The following is an 18,378-nucleotide window of genomic DNA, read 5'->3' as shown; positions in this document are numbered from 1 at the left end:
AGGGGTCTGGGGGGGACCCGCGGGAGGGGCGGGGGCGGCTGGTACGGGCGCCTCCCACTACCCTTGCCTGTCTCCTCGAGCGTTCCTGGGGCGGGATGGCCCGGGGATGGGGGGCGCCTGGGACGGCGTGTTTGGAGGGGTCTGGTGCGCTTGAGTCAGGCAAGGCTGTCTCTCCGCGCGGGGCCGGGTCTGCTTACGTAGCTGGGCTGCTCGCCGCTGTTTGAGTCGCCTACTGTGTGCTTCGGCCGCACTTGTCCTCTTTGGAAGAGGCAGCTGACAGTGAGGTGAATGGCTGTGCTGTGGGGCCCAGTGCAGAGCGTCCCTTGTGCGTCGCTGGAACCCGGCTCTTCCACCTTTCTGAGAACCCAGCCCTGCTGGGTCGTGTCTCACTGTCTCCAAAGAGGCCCTGGGAGGGAGAAATGCCTCCTGTCACCCCATTATCACCATCAACCTTGCCCCCGCCCCCCCCCCCCCCCGCCCGCCAGACTGAAGCTTGAAAGAAACCTTGAAGCATCTATGTGATAGGAGCCCAAAGGTCCCTGCTGGACCCACAGTCACTGCCCCCCTTCTAAATAGAACTGAGCAACTAGTACTGGCAAAAATAACTACATTCAGCAACTACCTGAGGAACGAGGACTTGGACCCAAGCTACCTAGCCTTTCCCCTTCTGAGTTCCATGATGTTTTCCTTGAGCAGGTATCTGGTGGTATCTGGTGTCTTGTCTCAGCTGGAAGGAGGGGGGTGCTGGTGAGAAGGTAAACTCATCTAAGCCTTTCCCAGCCTCTCACCTCACTGCTTTCTTCATAGGGCTTCTGGGAACCCTGAGCCACTACTTTGTTTCTGTGGGCACAACCTGGGTGGGCAGAAATTTCCTGGGTCAGGTATTTTTGAGGAACAGGTGGAGCCATTGATGTCCACCCAGCTGCTGCCTTCACCCCCAGCCTTCTCTCTACTGACCCTCTGTGCCTCTGGGGTAGAGCTAGAGGGTCTGGTGGCCCTAGGAAGCCTTCGGAGGCCAGAGGGAGGCAAGCAGGTCCTTGTCAATCAACACACTCCGGGTCTGCCTGCCTCTCCCTTTTCTGTATCCCATCTTTCCCCACTCCCGGCTGCAAATGCAAGCACTGAGCAATATATAGAAGGCTGAGTGAGTGCCAGGGAGTCCTTCTCAGCCCTGCAAGCACTCAGCAATGTATAGGACAGGTTCCATGGAGTCCCTCTCAGCCCTCCTCAGAGAAGTAGACTTCCTGAGTCCATCTGTGATTGCCTTCATGGATTCTGATCCTCACAGACCTGAAGGCAAGGGTCTTTACCAGCTCTGAACTTGCAGCTCATGCAGAGCGGGGCAGAATTGCTCTGCATGCAGAGTTTGTTGGGTGGACAGATGGGGGAACCTTGCTAGGCATTTAGACTGCATTCCACCCATGGTGACTTTCCCAAGGAGACTTGACTTCACCTGCCAACAGATGATAGCCAGACAGACCAGTTATTGCACACTTGTATCTGGTAATGATTTGGCAGGCAATAGCTCCTTTCAACCCCACTGGGAAGTCCAGGGAGGGAAGATAGGTCCGAGGGCCTCCAGTGTCCATAACAAAGGCCAGCCCCTTTCTTTCGCTGCGTGCTTTGCGGGGTGGGGAGGGGGGGGGCTTGAGGATGACTTGTCTGCCCCATTTTGCATTGCTCCAAGCTGGCAAAGGTGATGTCTGTTTGCTCAGACTTTGCTTCATGTGCTGTGAATAAGAGACCCTCAAGAGGGTTTATTTTTGAATGTGTTAATGAGTGAATGCCTAAACAAACGGAAGGCAAAGGATAGACTCCTCCTGAAAAGGAAAGGCCCTCTCCCCACTAAGAACACAGCGCTCTGAAAATAAGCTTGAGGAACAAGAAACAGGTAGGGTTCAGGGAAACCAGCCTAGCTGTAAAGCCTGGGTCCCAGTTCCTCCTCCGAGTGTGGATGTGTAGGGTGGGGCACCTGACTGGCACCAGGTTTGAGTAGCCTCCAGAGCTGAACCTTAGTGATCCACATCCACAGTCCCTTCCCTTACCCTCAGCAGACACCAGCACTCCCCCTCTCTCAGAGAAGGGTTCCAGGTCAGGGTTTTACTCTTACTTTCTATCTCTGCCTCCCACCTCTGAGAGACCAAATTCTTTTACATGTGGAAACTCCCAGGAACTGGATGGAGCATCACCCAGATCTTCGGGATTCTTCTCGTCTCCCCAAAATTCCTGTCTTTGGGGGGCAGGGATAGATGGGTCTCCTCCACAGTAGGCACCCAGAGCAGACGGTGACTGACAGATGCAAATGTTGCAACGGACTCCTGCAGGCCACTCTCCCTCCCTCCCTTGCTAGCCTGCCTCCCGGCCAGCTCCCTCCTTCCTTTATCTTATCAAAGCCCGGTAATTACAATTGCTATTTTGTTTCCTTGAATCTGCAATCAGAGCTCCCGCGCCTAGATGAGGGAGCGCCTGTCATCCTGATCTCTGAGTGACAGCCTGGCCACCTTTCCCGGCCGCCCCCACACTCCGCAAACACAAACACACACACATGCACACACTCCCTCCTGCAAACACAAACACACATTCTTTGCCAACACAAACGGCCCTCTCTGCAAACATGCGCTCGCCAGGGCCCAAACGCACCCCTGGCCTAGCCACAGGCCCCTCAAATCCACACCCAGGCCACCACGCCTGCAGGTCGCAGCGACTCACGCTTCCAGTGCTCAGCGTTCAAAGTGCTACCGACTCTATGCGGATGGTTGAACTGCAAATCCCCACTACTGCGTTAGCCATGTCGCACGGAGACCGAGAGCCGCCGTTCTTCGTCTCCTACCCCCATCTCCACCCCAGTACCGGGTTGGCCCTCTTTCAGCGTTCCCCAGACACCGTCCTATGCCTACATCCCGCAAGCTCTCTGAAGCCAGAGAATCGACAGCTCTCCTGTTGTGTACTGAGAGTGCAGTAAAGGGGTATCCTGAAAAGGTGTGATCTGGAAGGAGGGAAAAACAATTCCCAAGTCTGTCTGCGCCGCGCCACAGGGGCCAGGAGACTCCTGAACTAGAAGGCAAATGTGGATTGGGCTCCCACTGCGGGCAGGACCCTGCTCGTAGTCCACTCGCCGGGAGACCCAACTGGAAAACAGGCAAGAAATACAATGGGCGATCAGCAGAGTCACAGGGGGTAGACACTGATGGCGGGAGGTATGAGCAAGGGGTAGATGAGTGAGTTTGGAAGGTTTCCGGAGAGATGGCTAGTCGTTGCACTACGCACGTACCAAGGGGTTGGAGGCAGGAGCCGAAAGGAGGTGGGAAAAAAAAGGGAGATGACACCAACTAACTCCTCTTCTAGCACGAGTGCTTCGCGTGAATGAAAGCATATATGCATTCAAAATTTAGCAACTTATTCCCGCCTATTTCGCCTTTAGCGGTCGTTGGCCCCGTTACGACCACAAGCGATTTTAAACACGCCCACCAGAGGGCGCTAGTTCCGCCTTCCCCTCCAGACTCTCCCGGAATGGCTCCTAGCCGGGTCGGTGGCGGCAACACCTGGAGGTAAATCCTGGGTTGGAGAGGCACCCACGACCCTGATCTCCGAAACACGAAAGGGCGTCTTTGTCTTCCACTTGAGAAAGGGAGGTTGAAAACTTACCCCTAACTCATCACACTGATAAGGAAAAACTTCCAGGACCAAGAGGTCCCACTTCCTCTCCTCTTAACCCTACCCCCTGGAGCCCAAGCAGCGACCCACTCCAGTTTTGTCTCATGTACCTAACACCTAGGTTAGGCACTACTTTCTATACTGTGGGGACACTCTTGAAGTCGACCACCTGCCCCCAACCCAGCCTCTTTGTATTATGGAGAGGTCAGCTGGTGTGAATTGGCCTGATTCTCTCAGGTCCTGTTCTCTGTCCATCCTCAGCTTGTCTGGGGAAGTAACCTTTTGTTTGTTTGTAGGGCCTTGATGCCCCCCACCCCCCCATCAACACAGCTGAACTGCTGACCCCAGAACTGGATACATACAGTCCTTACACAAGCAACCCCTTTCTCTTCGTGGCATAACAGTAGATTCTAGGGATGGGACAGGATGGCGGAGTGCTGGGGGCAATAGTCCCTCAGTGGAGGAGGCTGACTCCCATGAGCTCCTTTCTGCCCCCATATGCCAGGCCACCAGGATTCTGGTTTCCCTGTCACCCAATCTGGCCAATTCCCTCCATCTGGCCCTGGGAATCAGGTTTCTAAGGGCCCTGCTCTACTCAACCTGCCTCAAAGACCAGAAAAGCAAAGACGGGTTCCCACCCCACCCCTCACAGGCCCTCTCCCTGGGCTGAGCCCCCTCATGGGGCTGGGGATGCACATTCCTCAGGTTTCTTAAGCCCACTTATCTGTCCCTCTCTGCCCATCAGCCTGAGTGCTGACAGAGGCCCAGACCCCTTGTTTGGAAGCTGATAACCTCCTGTGATGGCCCTCCCCCACCTAGGAACACGGAATAGGCTGGAATGGGAGGTCCCTCTGCTGCAAGGCCCTGGGGACTAGGATGCCACATTTTCTCACCAGCCCTAGAGTTAGGACCACCCTTTGTACTGCCACAGTGCCACCTGGTGGTCCCTAGGGAAATCTCAGCGTTGAAAAAGCCACACAAGAATTGCAAAAAACCATACACCACTTTATTTAGATCTTTATCTAAAAATGTAAAAAGTGTTAAAAATGTTTTGTTCTGAACTTCAGACTTTTTTTTTTTTTTTTGCAGTGCTGGGAATTGAACCTGGGGGTTCACAAAACTTTCAATCTGGGCAGGTGGAGGGGGAGAAGGTCAGGTGAGACAGGCATCCACCCCTACAGAAAGGGAAGCTTCAGGGAACCTGGAGGAGCAAACACAGGGCCCGAGGGAGAATTCCCGCCTCTTAGCACCAGCCTGACCCCCTCCCACTTGCCCCCTTCCCAAACTCTCCTCTTCAACGAGAGAAAAACCATTTACAATTCTTGAAACGTGTCCAGGAACATACGGGGCATGACGCCTGCAGCGATCAGCTACCCAACCTGAGGAAAACAGCAAGCAGGAAGTCAGTATGTGAGTCCTCACCTGCTCCCCTTCACTTCCCAGATCCTGCTGGGGTCCCCTCCCCCCTCCTACTCACCAAAGAGGGCTAAGGCCTGCCGCCGTGCTTTTTGGCAGGAAGGATGCTACACAGCTCCACTTCCTCCTCTTCACTGTCCTCATCCTCACTTTCTTCTTCAGAAAGATCATTGTTTATACAAACTAGCGGAGACGCACATAGCGGAGACAGAAGGTTAGAGCCAACCGTCCTTTCCACCACATGCCACCTGTTCAGTACTCTGTGGTGCTGGGCTGACAGGGAAGCCCTTCTTCCAGAGTTCCTAAGTCTAGATAGGAAGAACTGCAGATACTGAAGTGAAGGGGGGGGGGAAGAGCCCACCCACATCACTGGAGCTGCGGCACCTGGGACAGGTTACAGGAAGTTCATAGGCTTGAATGCGGCAGCGAACCACAACCTGGGATGCAGGATGCACTAGGGGGTGAGGCTGGGATGAGGTAGGAGTGGAGAGGGAGGGGGGCCTGAGAGGGCCCACTCTTCTCACCAATCCGATGCCGACCAGTGATGCGCACAGGACCAGAACCCGACTTCAGGCGGAAGGTTACAGGTGGTTGGAGCTGGAAATCATCCAGACTCAGCTGGAAGACAAGAATGAAGGCTTGATCCACTCTGACCCACCCGTCTTGAGATTAATACTGAAGTTCTCAAGGAATTCCACCGTACTCCAATGAATGGATGGCTACAACTCACCATGGGCTGGCAAGATAACCTGAGATTGGCCACAGGAACTGCAATCTCCTGGTTGTCGTGATCCCGGGCCACAACTTCCACCACATTACACTCGTCCTTGGCCCCCTCGGTAAGGCACAGCTGACAGGGTATACAGAACCTCAGTCTCAAGTGAGGGCTGACACCAAAGAGAAGGCATTTTACCCTAAAACCTGCCCAGTCTCGGGAGTACCCGGTCAGAGGACCAGAGAAGCAGCCCGTTGAGGGCAGCCCTAAGTGACGCCCAATCCAGGGGTAGACGGAGGGGAGATATGTAGATGTCCCCTAGCTCCCTGCATCCCCAACCCCTCTCTCCAGCCCCTTACCATGTTCAATGCCAGCACGTGTTCCGTATCATCCTCTTCCTCAACCTTGAAAGTGAAGGAGCGGGTGTGGCCGGAGAGCTCACAACCTGCAGGAGCCAGTGCGTTCGCGTGAGAGGTGCACGCGTGGAGGGGACAGCGCGCGCGAGCGTTTCACTAACCCCGCGGATCCCTCCCGAACTCGGCCATGTGCCGGCGCGGGCTGGCCGGCCATTTATTCGCCGCCTAACAGCTCTTCCTTAAAACACCTGGGCGGGCGTCCTTCCCGGGCCAGACAGGCCGCGGAGGGCGAGGGGCAGGGTTGGTTAGTTCGGGAAAGCGAGCAACCCTCGGCCCACACCCACGTCGCACACCGCGATCCTCAGCCCGACGTCTCATCAGCCCCGTACCACCCTCTGCCACTCCTGTCTTCAATACCGAAAAAGAAACTGTCCATCGTGACCGGAGCCGGGACCCTCAGGCCTCCCACACCCCCCCCCAGCCCGGGCTCGGCTCTCTTGGTTCAGGAACGCCAAGGCGGCTGCAGTGCCGGCGGCCATGCTGAAACGGCTGAGAGGCCCCGCCCCCCCACGCACCGAACGCGACACCTCGGCCAGTTCCGGCCCCGCCCATTAAAGGAGCCGTGCGCCGCGAGACTCGCTAACCCCGAGGAACCAGACCGGCCGCCTGGGCGGGGAGCAGCCTTCGCCACTTCCCAAGGACTCAGGCCTCAGAAGAAATTTTCACGGAAGCATCCTTTCATTCCCACGGTCCTGAGGACTCTCATTTCTCTAGCTCATCACATTCATTGAGACCCCTTCTTCCTCCCGGGATTGTTATGTAGAGATGTTAGTGTAAACCTCCTGTTCTGGAGAAGTTGGGGTTCAGAGCAGCCATTTTTACCTTCCTGAGGAATTCCCACCCACACCCTTGCCCTATTAGTTGCCCCTTAGATAAGCTTCCTGATCGTGACGGACGCTGAACAAAAGACCCATGCTCAGATGTGGGAATCAACTGCTGTTCGGATCAAGCTCCCACATCCCATCAGCTGAGGCACATCCTCATAGAACAGGCTACCTACCTACCTCCCACACCAATATCCCCCACTGAAGAGACTAACCCATGCACTCCCTATTAGATAGAAAAACTCAGAAGAGACCCCTCTACTTTACAGATTTCAACTGTAGTGAGAGGGCAATTTACTTAAAAACAAATGTACTTTTCTGAGAAAAACTGGAAGTTAGATCTTTGCTGGGGAAGGCAGGAGGGGAGATGTCTTCAAAATCCAGTCTACACTTACATAGCTTTGGAGAGGAGTACCACCTGCGTTAGCTGAGGCATCAGAGATGAGAAAAAGATGCGAGAGCAGAGAAAAGGCAGCACACCATCACACAAATGCACTTCAAGTTTTATTTTGCCTCTTGCATGGTCCTCAGACAGTTTTACAGTTCGTTTTCTACAGAAACTGAGCTGTGATCCAAACAAATCAATGAAATGGTATTTCAACCTTAATATTCATAACCATCAAGTTGGCATAGCACTTTATCCTAGAGCGATGATGGTATAGACCCAGACATGTTTCAGTTATGTTCAGATCATCCAGAGGGATTATTGAAAGCCAACATAAAATAAAAAGCAACTTGCTTAAAATTCCTGATTCCATATGAAACTGACTCGGAAAGCCTCCAGATAAAAGCTGTAACCCCACTAGGGACAGGGATGTATTCAGAGAAAGGTTGAGGACACTGAATGATCTTCATCTCTAGTAACGATTTGCCCTTCACCTCAGCCTTCAAAAACCAAACTTGATTTCAGTTTTCCAACATATTCTTATCACAGTGAGGTTTCACCCTACGAGGCTTCTTCTTAGTAAGCACTCTCTCCTGGGCTTCAGCTGGAAGTCACTAGGTACACTAGATACAGCGCTAAATTTAAGACTATCTCAAAAGCTCACACTGGAGTTCTATAAAAGAAAATGTTTCAAGTTTCTTTTTCTCTATCCCCACTCAGCTCAGAGTTTAAAAGCTGATGAAAATCTAGAGGGAAGAAAACAAAACACTGCTGACATCTATGGAGAAGTTATTAGCTAGTCATGATTTAAAACAAACCGCACAGACCACCTGCCAGCGCCATGCTCAAAACCCTTAAATTCACCAAATCTAAATTAAAATACACCAAGTTTTCAGAACCTCTGATTAAAAGAAAAAGTATACTTATGGTTAACATATACTTATTCTTTCTTTTAAAAATTAGATACGAACATGCAAGAATTAAAGACTGATTCGATTAAACCAGTAGTTAGCAGGTCTGGAGAGAAAATGACAACTGTTCCAAGGGCAAACGAGACCACACGTCAGTCCCTCTATTTACCCTTACTTGACAACAATGTCCAAACATTTCACATGCGGATCTGCTATGAAGGTTAATTTCCAGAAGTAACTGCGCTTCCCAACAGATGTGAGTCATATGAAGTTAGACACTCCCCAAAATAGTCGTGGCCTATCCCTATGTGGGAGGCACTTTAAAGACAAATGTAAAGGAAATCTACCATCCACTGGTTTACATTATTGAAAGTGCCATCCTAAACCAACACCTTTCATTTTCAAAGGGAAAAAAAATATAAAAACAGTAAACAAAAAGAACAGTCAGGTTACAGCTAGTCTATATACAAAGAAATTTACAAGTTTGTCAATTTAGGCCTTTGCCACAAACAAATGCACATTTGTCCCTACAAAGCACGAGTGCCTGAATCAACATTACAGGAGATAGTTAGCCAGAGCTTTACAAAAAGCAGAAACATTGCCCCAAACTGGAATCCACTAAATCTATCTCATTCCTGCCATGTCTCCAAAGAACAGAGACATCGTCCAGCACATCATGGAGAATAAAGAGCGATCTTCATTACTCTTAGGAGAGAAATGCAACCACACTGGATGCAGAAAATAGTGCTGACTACATTTATTTAAGAACCTCTCCCGACAGAACCCCGTAAGAGGTCCTGACACCTAACCCAAAGGAGGGCACCCACATCTGTCCCACACAGGCTATGCAGCAGTACTATCTTCTTCCAACCAGTGAGCAGTCTGAAAATGTGATGGTGAGTTCTACAGTCATCTTGTTTCCAATCCAACCGGCTGATATGTGCCCCTGCAGAGACGGAACTGTGTGAAGATCTCACCACCAACCACAAGGTGGGGCTAAGACTGGACAGTTCACAGTGCCAACCAATGTCACAGGCTTCGACCAAGTATAACCACATCCTTTGGAAAGCCTTCCATCTTTGCAATTTCAAAGCAGCCTAACTTGCTGTAAAATTCCAGAATCCTTTTATCATCTGGTCTTACTTCACAGAAAGCCCCCCGGGATCCTAGAAATAAAACAAAATGTTTTAAATGTAAGTAAATATATGATATAACCATGAATCATAATGTTTAATATAGATAACAGCTTTCTCTAAGCCTAAATTTCATATCACTATTTTTAATTATTTATTTTTGGTGGTGCTGGGTTGACTGAGCTATAGTCCCAGCCTGACAATTGTGGGTTTGTTTTTTTTTTTTTTTTTGGTTTTTTTTTTTTTTTTTTGGTTTTTCGAGACAGGGTTTCTCTGTGTAGCTTTGTGCCTGTCCTGGAACTCACTTAGTAGCCCAGGCTGGCCTCGAACTCACAGAGATCCGCCTGGCTCTGCCTCTCGAGTGCTGGGATTAAAGGCGTGCGCCACCACTGTGGGTTTTTTTTGTTTTGTTTTTTGGTTTTTCGAGACAGGTCTCAAAATGTACTGCCTGTCACTCCAGTACAAGGGGATCTGACACCTTCTCATCTCCGAGGGCACTAGGCATGCACATGCATAGCACACATAGACACATGTAAACAAAACACATAAAATAAGTATTTTAAAAAGAGGCTGGAGCCGGGCGGTGGTGGCGCACGCCTTTAATCCCAGCACTCGGGAGGCAGAGCCAGGCGGATCTCTGTGAGTTCGAGGCCAGCCTGGGCTACCAAGTGAGTCCCAGGAAAGGCGCAAAGCTACACAGAGAAACCCTGTCTCGAAAAACCAAAAAAAAAAAAAAAAAAAAAAAAAAAAAAAAAAAAAAGAGGCTGGGGGGGGGGGGCTGGAGAGATGGCTCAGAGGTTAAGAGCACCTACTGCTTTTCCAGAGGTCCTGAGTTCAATTCCCAGCACCCACATGGTAGCTCACAACCATCTGTAATGAGATCTGGCTCCCTCTTCTGTGTACGTAATAAATAAATAAATCTTTTAAAAAAGAAGAGAGGCTGAGGATGCAGCTCAGTGGTGTCTCCCTACTGATGCCCTAGATCCAAATTTCCTACGGTGCAATGCAAACCAAACAATCTGGGGTGTGGGTGGGCAGTGCTAGGGATAGAGACCAGGGCCTTGAGCATACTAGGCGTTTTACCACTGAGCTACACCACCAGACCTCTATAACTCTGAAAACGGTTTGATAAACTAGTTACTTTTCTACCAGCCAGGGGCTAAACTTTACTGAGACAGATTCTTACTATGTAGTCTGGGCTAGCCCTGAGTTTGTAATCCCCTTACCTCAGCTTCTCAAATTCTGGGATTATGTGTACCCACAATGTTCAACCTTAAAATTTGTTGTTACATTTTTAAAAGGCTGCTGAAAAAATATTCAAGGACTATCACCTGTGGCCCTTAGAGTCTAAAACACCATCGTGCTCTATACAGATATTTTTTTTCACAGCACTAATGTACTCCAACAAAAACTGCATCGTTTCTTCGTTAGGTTAATTTAATTTTCAACTTTTATGGGCTTCTGAACAAAATAAATGTAGTATCTCATGTGTTCATTTTTCATTGAAGCTCAAAATTAGTATTCATGCTATAAGAGAAAAGCATTTTTCACTCATCACTGCACACTACTCAACTCTTACACCAGTACTAACTCAAAATAAGCAGCAGGTCAGACACAGTACGTACTGACGCAGCTACTTAAGAGGACAAGGCAGGAAGACAGCTTGAGCCCAAGAATTTGAGGGCAAGCTGGGTAATATATTAAGACCACACACCATCCCAAAACACACAAACACCAAGGGGGGGGGGGTCAGTGTAACTGAAAAAATTATTTTTCATAAAAATTATGTGTGTGCATGTGCCTCAGCATACATGTGGAGGCCAGAGGACAGCTTTGTGGCGCTGGTCCTTCTACTTTTACAAGGATTCTGGAGACTGAACTCAGGCCAGATGGAGTTTTAGAAAGACCCGTGTGCCATGGCATGTATGTGGAAGTCAAAGAACAAACAACTTCAGACGTCAGTTCTCGCCTTCCACTTTCCGTGGTTCTGGGGATCAAAGTCAGCGATCAGGCTGGCATCTTTGAGCAGCAAGGGCCTTCATCCAGTGGGTCCTGCTCCCCCCATCTTGTGTCACTGTCACCCTTCCCAAATCCTGCTCTAGCACAGGCTGTGACAAAAAGGGCAAAACTAAATTCACTGCTTTAAAAAAATACGGGCCTGGTGAGATGGCTCAGTGAGTAGAGACGAGCTACCCAGTCTGCCAACCTGAGTCTGAGCCCCAGGACCACAGGTAAAGTAAGAGCACCAACTCCTACACGTGTTCTCCGGCTTCTGCTCCCACACCCATAAACATGCATAGTAGCACCATCCCACAACTTGTACTCACCATTAGCCTTCAGTGAAGACAGGAGACAAGCCATCATGCTTTTAGCAACACTTGGGTCAGTGACTTTTTTGTGAATATCCATTTTTATCAGAGAAGGGAAGTTGGCAAGGAAAGTTTCTGGCAAAACCTCTTGCTCTTCATGGAAACTCAACATTATTTTCTGCAAAAAACATTAGAATCTTTTTTGACTTTCAAGTTACTTTTATCTCTATCTCAGAACTGAGGAAAGGAAAGCAGTATTAATGTTTCCAGCATAGAGAGAATGAATTAGTTTACAATTCTAAAAGGTGTATCTCTGGCCAAGCATGGTGGTGGTCACCTTCAATCCCAGTACTCAGTTCCAGAGCACGTAGGGATAAACAGAAAGACCCCATTCCAAAAATAAAAGACAGACGCACGCACGTACTCAGATCAAGTGACCAACTGTCTAGAGGGCTTGACAGATCAGGAGTTAAGAACACTTGCTGCACAGCTATGAGGGCTGGAGTTCAGGATCCCAGCACCCATGTAAGATACTAGGCATCTGGCACATGCCTACAACCCTGCTTTGAACAGGCTGGAGAGAGGGCTAACTTATTGCCTATCTGAGAAACTGTGAATGCTAGGTTCAACTTGCCTCAAAGATAGAGCGATAAAGGACATACTCATTCAATGCCGAGTTCTGGCTTCCACACATGCACACAGGTGTACACACACACACACACACACACAGATTCATACAGACACACCCAAAAATAAATCTTTAAGAACTAAAATGGGCTGGGTGGCAGTAGCACACGCCTTTAATCCCAGCACTTGGGAGACAAGAGGCAGGCGAATCTCTGTAAATTCAAGGCCAGCCTAGTCTACCGAGTTCCAGGACAGCCAGGGCTGTTACACAAAGAAACCCTGTCTCAAAAAAGAAAAAACTAAACTGGTTTGTTTAGACCCGTCCTGGTTGTTCACGCCTGTACACCAGAGTCCTGTAAATTTAAAGTCGGCCTGGTCTACAACAGTAAATTCCAGGAGTGCTGGGCTACACAAGGAGGTTGTCTCAGGGGACAGAAAGAGGTCATCTAACCTGGACAGAAGACAGTGACAAAACACTTGCTTAGCATGTGCCAAGCTGGAAACTCAATCCTCTCCTACACACAGACTTTAAAAATCTACTGGGCAGCAGCGACGGCGGTGGCGGTGCATACCTTTAATCCCAGCAGAGGCAGAGGCAAGTGGATCTCTGAGTTTAAGGACAGCCTGGTCTACAGAGCCAGCTCCAAGGACAGCCAGGAGGTACACAGAGAAACCCTGTCTTAAACAAACAAACAAACAAACAAAATAAAAATCTAAGGCTTGACATGATGACATACACTTTTAACACTTGGAAGTCAGAGGCAGGTAGATCTTTGTGAGTTCAAGGCTAGCCTGGTCTACAAGTAAGTTCCGTGGTCTCCCAGAAGCTGCAGGGCTGCAGAGGCATCACTGAAGCAAAGTGGACCCCCCATTACCAAACTGGGCTGCTTGGCCAAGGACATGCAGATAGTTACCTGTGGGAAATCAAGCTGTTCTCCTAGCCCATCAAGGAATTTGAGATTACTGACTTTTTCTTGGGATCATCCCTTTAAGAATGAGGGTTTTGCTTTTTTCTGACATGATCTGCTTTTTTGCAGATCCGGGCCAACCAGACCAGGGTTCGAGCTTGTGTCACTAATGGGAACTCACTCCAGTCCTGGTGGTCCTAGATGCTGAGCTCCAAGGAGGTAGCTATTGCTATCCAAGGGGCCATTACCTTGGTCAAGCTTTCCACTGTCCTTGTGTGGAGAGGCTACCGGGGATATAAAACTGGCAAGGCCCCAACTGTCCCATGCAAGGTGACAGGGTTCTGTTCCTGTTCCCTGGAAGCCTACATATCAACCAGTGGCTGCACTGCTGCCCAGGGCACCTTGGCCAAGGCTTCTTGCTTCTGATGCCCCCAGTCTTCAGACAGAGACTAACTATGTTCACCAAGTCTCCCTATCAAGAATTCTCTAACCATCTTGTGAAAACTCAGACCAGAATCTCCACTCCAAAGACCCAGGCTCCAGTTGTGGCCACCACACAGGAGGAAAAATAAACTTAATTAAGACTGTTAAAAAGACAATCAGCTGCCAAGTGGATTACAAGTATTTCCTGTAACCTTAACATTTGGGAGGTGGAGGTAGGAGCATCAAAGAGTTCAAGGCTAGCCTGGAATTCCAGGACAGCTTTGACTACATGTGACCCTGTCTCATAAAAACAAAAATAAACGCTGGAAAGATGGCTCAGCAGTTACAGGCTCTTGCTGCCTTCCAGAGGACCCCCAGCATCCAGCCACATTTAATTCCAGGTGCACAGAACACACGTAGACAAAACACCCGAACACACACACTCTTAAGAAAGTCAATCCTGATCAGCATAAAAGCAAATAAATAAATCTAGTTGAGAAAGCCCTGAAAAGCTGGGTGTGGTGGCACACACCTTTAGTCTCAGTACACAGGAGGCAGAGGCCAGCCTGGTCTACAATTAGTTTTCCTTTAAAAACAAAACACAAACAAAAAAAAAAAGCACTGTAAACTTTTAACTGTTTTTTGTTTTCTTAAGACATAACTTCCCTTGTCACTCTGGCTAGCCGGGAACTTATTGTGTAGAATAGGCTGGCCTCAAACTATCTGCCTCTGCCTCCTAAATGCTGAGAAAAAAAGGTGTGTGCCACCATACCTGGTGATTTTCACATTTTAATTTCTTTAAATTATCATAATATAAAACTATTCTATTACCTCAGCCTCTGAGAGCTCCTTGTCACCATTTGGCTTGGTGTACTTCTCCTGCATGAAGGGAATCCAGGAAATTTTACATTTTTTAATGAAGGGGGTCACATCTACAGTGCCCAAGGCATAACCACAAATGCCATCTTCATCTTCTAAGACGAAACAGTAATCCAGGCTGAGGGAAAGCAGACCTCCTACTAACCTGCTCAGAAGGAAGGAAGCCAGAGTAAGCTTATAAATTATTAACACAAAATTCACAATTTAGTGATACAAGGTCCAACTTTTCTTTTGAGACAGATTTTTTCTGTGTAGCCTTGGCTGTCCTAGAACTCACTCTGTAGACCAGGCTGTCCTCAAACTCACAGAGATTCACCTGCCTCTGCCTCCTGAATGCTGAGATTAAAGGCGGGAACCACCACTTCGGGCAGGTCCAACATACTTGGTCTATGAAAACTATCTTTCCAATAAAAGAAACTGAAAATTGACATACATTTACATTCATTTTCAGATTTAACTAAGACTAAACTGGAATTTAAATAAATAAATAGGCTTTCAATCAACACCTCCCCTTAAGCTGCTGTATGAACTATTATTCCCCAAACCAATAGGCATTACATACTTGTCTCCAATAAGGTCCGGCTGACTCTGAAAAGGTAAGCCCACTCCATCATCATACATTTCTCTGCAAATCTTGTACACGGAAGCCTGAAAATATAATCTAGTTAGGCATCACACCAAGACAAATGTCAAAAAGAATGAATATAAACAGCCATGTGTAGTGGTGCACAAGAAACTGAGGCAGGAGAATTGCAGGTTGATTAGTGGGCTACACATTGAGTTTGAGACAACTATTAACCGTTTCAGAAAATAAATTACAAATCTAGGGGGAGAAATGTGTGGCCTATTAGAATCATCACCTGGGGGTGGAGTTGGCACAATCACTTTTTCTAATTTGTTATTTTTCAAGACAGGGTTTCTCTGTGTTACCCTGACTGTCCTGGAACTCACTCTGCAGACCAGGCTGGCCTCAAACTCAGATTTGCCTGCCTCTGCCTCCCAAGTGCTGGGATTAAAGGTGTGAACCACCCCTACCTGGCTAGAAAATCACCTTTAATATTATTGAGATGGGCATGAAGCTCCGTGGTATAGCTTGCTGATATACTACACATTTGATACCTAGCACTAAAATCTCATTTATTAGGTCATACCAGTAAAACTAGCTAGAAGCAGCAGGGCATTAATGAAAACTGAAAACTTTTGCTAGAAACCTTTAGTTTTTATTACTTTTAAAATTGTGTATACTTGTCCACGTGAGGGGTATGTGCACTTGAGGTGCTCTGAGGCACCTCATTCCCAGGGAGCTAGTTATAGGCAGTTGTGAGCTGCCTGGAGAGGGTGCTGAAAGACTGAACTTTGGTCCTCCTTTGAGAAGAGGATGGCTGTGTTTTTAACCACTGAGCCATCTCTCTAGTCTGGAGACTTGGTTTTGAAAGTAAACTGTGGATTCAAAAGCCAGTCAACTTTTTTTTTTTAATATTTTATTTTATTTTTATGTGCATTTGTGTTTTTGCCATGGGTGTCAGGGTCCCCTGAAACTGGAGTTACAGACAAGTGTGAACTGCCATGTGGGTGCTGGGAATTGAACTCAGGTCCTCTAGAAGAGCAGCCAGTGCTCTTAACCCGAGCCACCTCTCCAGCCCCGCCAGTCAACTTTTTAAAAGACTCTCAAGCTTTTTTTTGAGGACAGGGTCTCACTAAATAGCCCAAGCTTGTCGAGATTAGATCCTCTGGCCTTAGACTCAAGACTAAATGCCAAGGGCCACAAGAACCTACTAGTCTCTCACTTTTTGCAACAATAGTTCCACAATGCTTTAAACATGTTACCTTCTTTAAACAGACTTGCTTACTTTCTTTAAATAGCTGGTTGTCAAAAGCCATTTAGTATAGAAAATTAAAGGACATACAAGAGAAAATCAGTTAAAGATAAATAATTAAGACACACTGTTTTGTAATCCCTACTGTGAACTACACATTTTATTTATTGAGCTTTTTCAGACAGGTCTCACTCTATAGCTCAGGTTGTCCTAGAACTCACTATGGCCCAAGCTGGCCTTGGCCTTGAACTTGCACAATTCTTCTGCCTCAGCATCTTGAGTGCTAGGATTATAACCCTGAACTACCAAAACCCATCTCTCATTTGACTTTTTAAATAAGTACTTCTCTGCCTCCCCTAAATACTAGGGATTGAACCCAGGAATTGTATGTAGCAGGCAATGAACTCTTGCTATCTACTTATCCCCAGCACTTATTGAACTTTCAAGATTTAAAATTTTATTTATGTGTGTGCGCCTGCACCAGTGAATATATGCACCATATGTGTGCAGGAGCCCATGGGCCAAAAGGCAGCCCTCAACCCCTAGAACTGGGGTTATGGGCAGTTGTGAGTTGCCACATGGGTGCTGGGAACTGATCTCTGGTTCCTGCAAGAGCAGTATGTGAGCTTAATTAAGGAGCCATCTTTCCAGTTCAAACTTTCTTTTTTAAAGACAGGGTCTCACTATGTAGCCCTGGCTGGCTTTGAACTCAAGAGATCTGCCTGCCTCTAACTCCTGCGTACTGGGATTAAAGGTGCACGCCAACAGATCCAGCCTTTTCAGTTTTTAAAGGGAAGAATTAAAGGACTCAGCTCAAGTTATTAAAAGTTCTCAAGGAAGGGCTGGAAAGATAGGTCAGAGGTTAAGAGCACTGGCTGCTCTTCTAGAGGTCTTGAGTTCAATTCCCAGCAACCACATGGTGGCTCACAACCATCTATAATGAGATCTGGTGCCCTCTTCTAGTATGCAGGCTACAGGCAGAATGCTGTATACAAAAATAATAAAAAAAAATCTAAAAATAAATAAAATTAAAGGAGGTAAATGCCTTAGGCTCCTCCTCAAATTTTTACTAAATTTATCTCTCCAAGGCTTTAGTTAACTTACTCAATCTCCAGTTGGTATTTTTAAGAGCTGGGAGTTCAGTTAGAATTCTGATCTGCAATTCCCTCCACCCCCAAAGGGCGGCATGTCTAAAGCTTGATGCTCGGATGACAAGCCTCTGAAGGCCCTGCTGGACAAAGCAGACAAACTTCTCAAAGGTGCAGTGGACCGACAGACTGACTATGTCCTGGGAGCCATGGGCAGCAGTTCCGCTTTACCCTCCTCTGCCGCTGCACCATCATGGAATGAGATGATGGAGCTGGCCGCCCACAAATTCCAACCATGAACCAAAACCAAAGCATCCTTCCTTTTTCTTGGTTTTTGTTGTTGCTGTTGGCTTTTTGTTTTTTATTTTTTTGAGACAGGGTCTTACCATGTAGCCTTGAATAGCCTGAAACATACTATGTAGACCAAATGGGTTTCAGAACCAGAGATCCACCTGCCTCTGCCTCCCACGCCTGGCTTTGTTGGATATTTTGGAAGGCTGATTAACACAAGTCTGATCCCTAACCCATAAGTACACAAATAAATGAATAGCAGGGGAAGACACAGAACTAATTCTTGTAACCATCTAATTCAAAGGGAAGCTGTAAATAAGCACATAACCATATACCAAGTTGATAGGCAGAAAATTACCTCATCTTTAGGAAAATAAGGTCTGATAGTATAAACTTTGGAGGTAGGAGTCAGTGGGGGTGGTTGAAAAAAGAGATCATTTGCCCCATCAATTGGCAACAAACGCTGCAGGAAGGAAAAAAAGAGAGACAGATTAGTGCTGGGAATATATCCATTTCTTTCAATGAGTGTGCACTGCAGATTACCAACTTAACATTAACTGGCTACTGCAGGCAGACCTAAAG

The 18,378-nt window shown here is 47.8% G+C and overlaps 2 protein-coding genes across 2 annotated transcripts in view; both read right to left on the bottom strand.

The window, feature by feature from the left end:
• Positions 1–4,638: 4,638 nt before the first annotated feature.
• On the bottom strand, positions 4,639–6,695 carry Npm3 (nucleophosmin/nucleoplasmin 3). The gene is given in 7 exon segments (XM_052760095.1): positions 4,639–5,033; positions 5,132–5,253; positions 5,595–5,688; positions 5,801–5,920; positions 6,145–6,230; positions 6,559–6,619; positions 6,621–6,695. Coding segments are annotated over 6 exon segments (534 nt in total). The 5' UTR covers positions 6,681–6,695; the 3' UTR covers positions 4,639–5,033; positions 5,132–5,140.
• An 821-nt stretch (positions 6,696–7,516) lies between these two features.
• The window catches only part of Oga (O-GlcNAcase), a 36,850-nt gene continuing 25,988 nt past the window's right edge, over positions 7,517–18,378 (bottom strand). Inside the window, exons 12-16 of the mRNA XM_052760094.1 lie at positions 18,155–18,259; positions 15,163–15,248; positions 14,553–14,745; positions 11,782–11,941; positions 7,517–9,487 (exon numbers count right to left, since the gene is read on the bottom strand). Coding sequence (XP_052616054.1) covers positions 9,351–9,487; positions 11,782–11,941; positions 14,553–14,745; positions 15,163–15,248; positions 18,155–18,259 — 681 coding nt within the window. The 3' untranslated portion in view covers positions 7,517–9,350. The remainder of the gene's footprint in view (positions 9,488–11,781; positions 11,942–14,552; positions 14,746–15,162; positions 15,249–18,154; positions 18,260–18,378) is intronic.

This window comes from Peromyscus californicus, unplaced genomic scaffold (genome assembly GCF_007827085.1).
Source record: "Peromyscus californicus insignis strain IS unplaced genomic scaffold, ASM782708v3 Scaffold_4__1_contigs__length_199733344, whole genome shotgun sequence".
NCBI classification, from domain to species: Eukaryota; Metazoa; Chordata; class Mammalia; order Rodentia; family Cricetidae; genus Peromyscus; species Peromyscus californicus.
The sequence above is the reverse complement of the archived record's forward strand: the minus strand, read 5'-3'. Positions and strand labels throughout refer to the sequence as shown.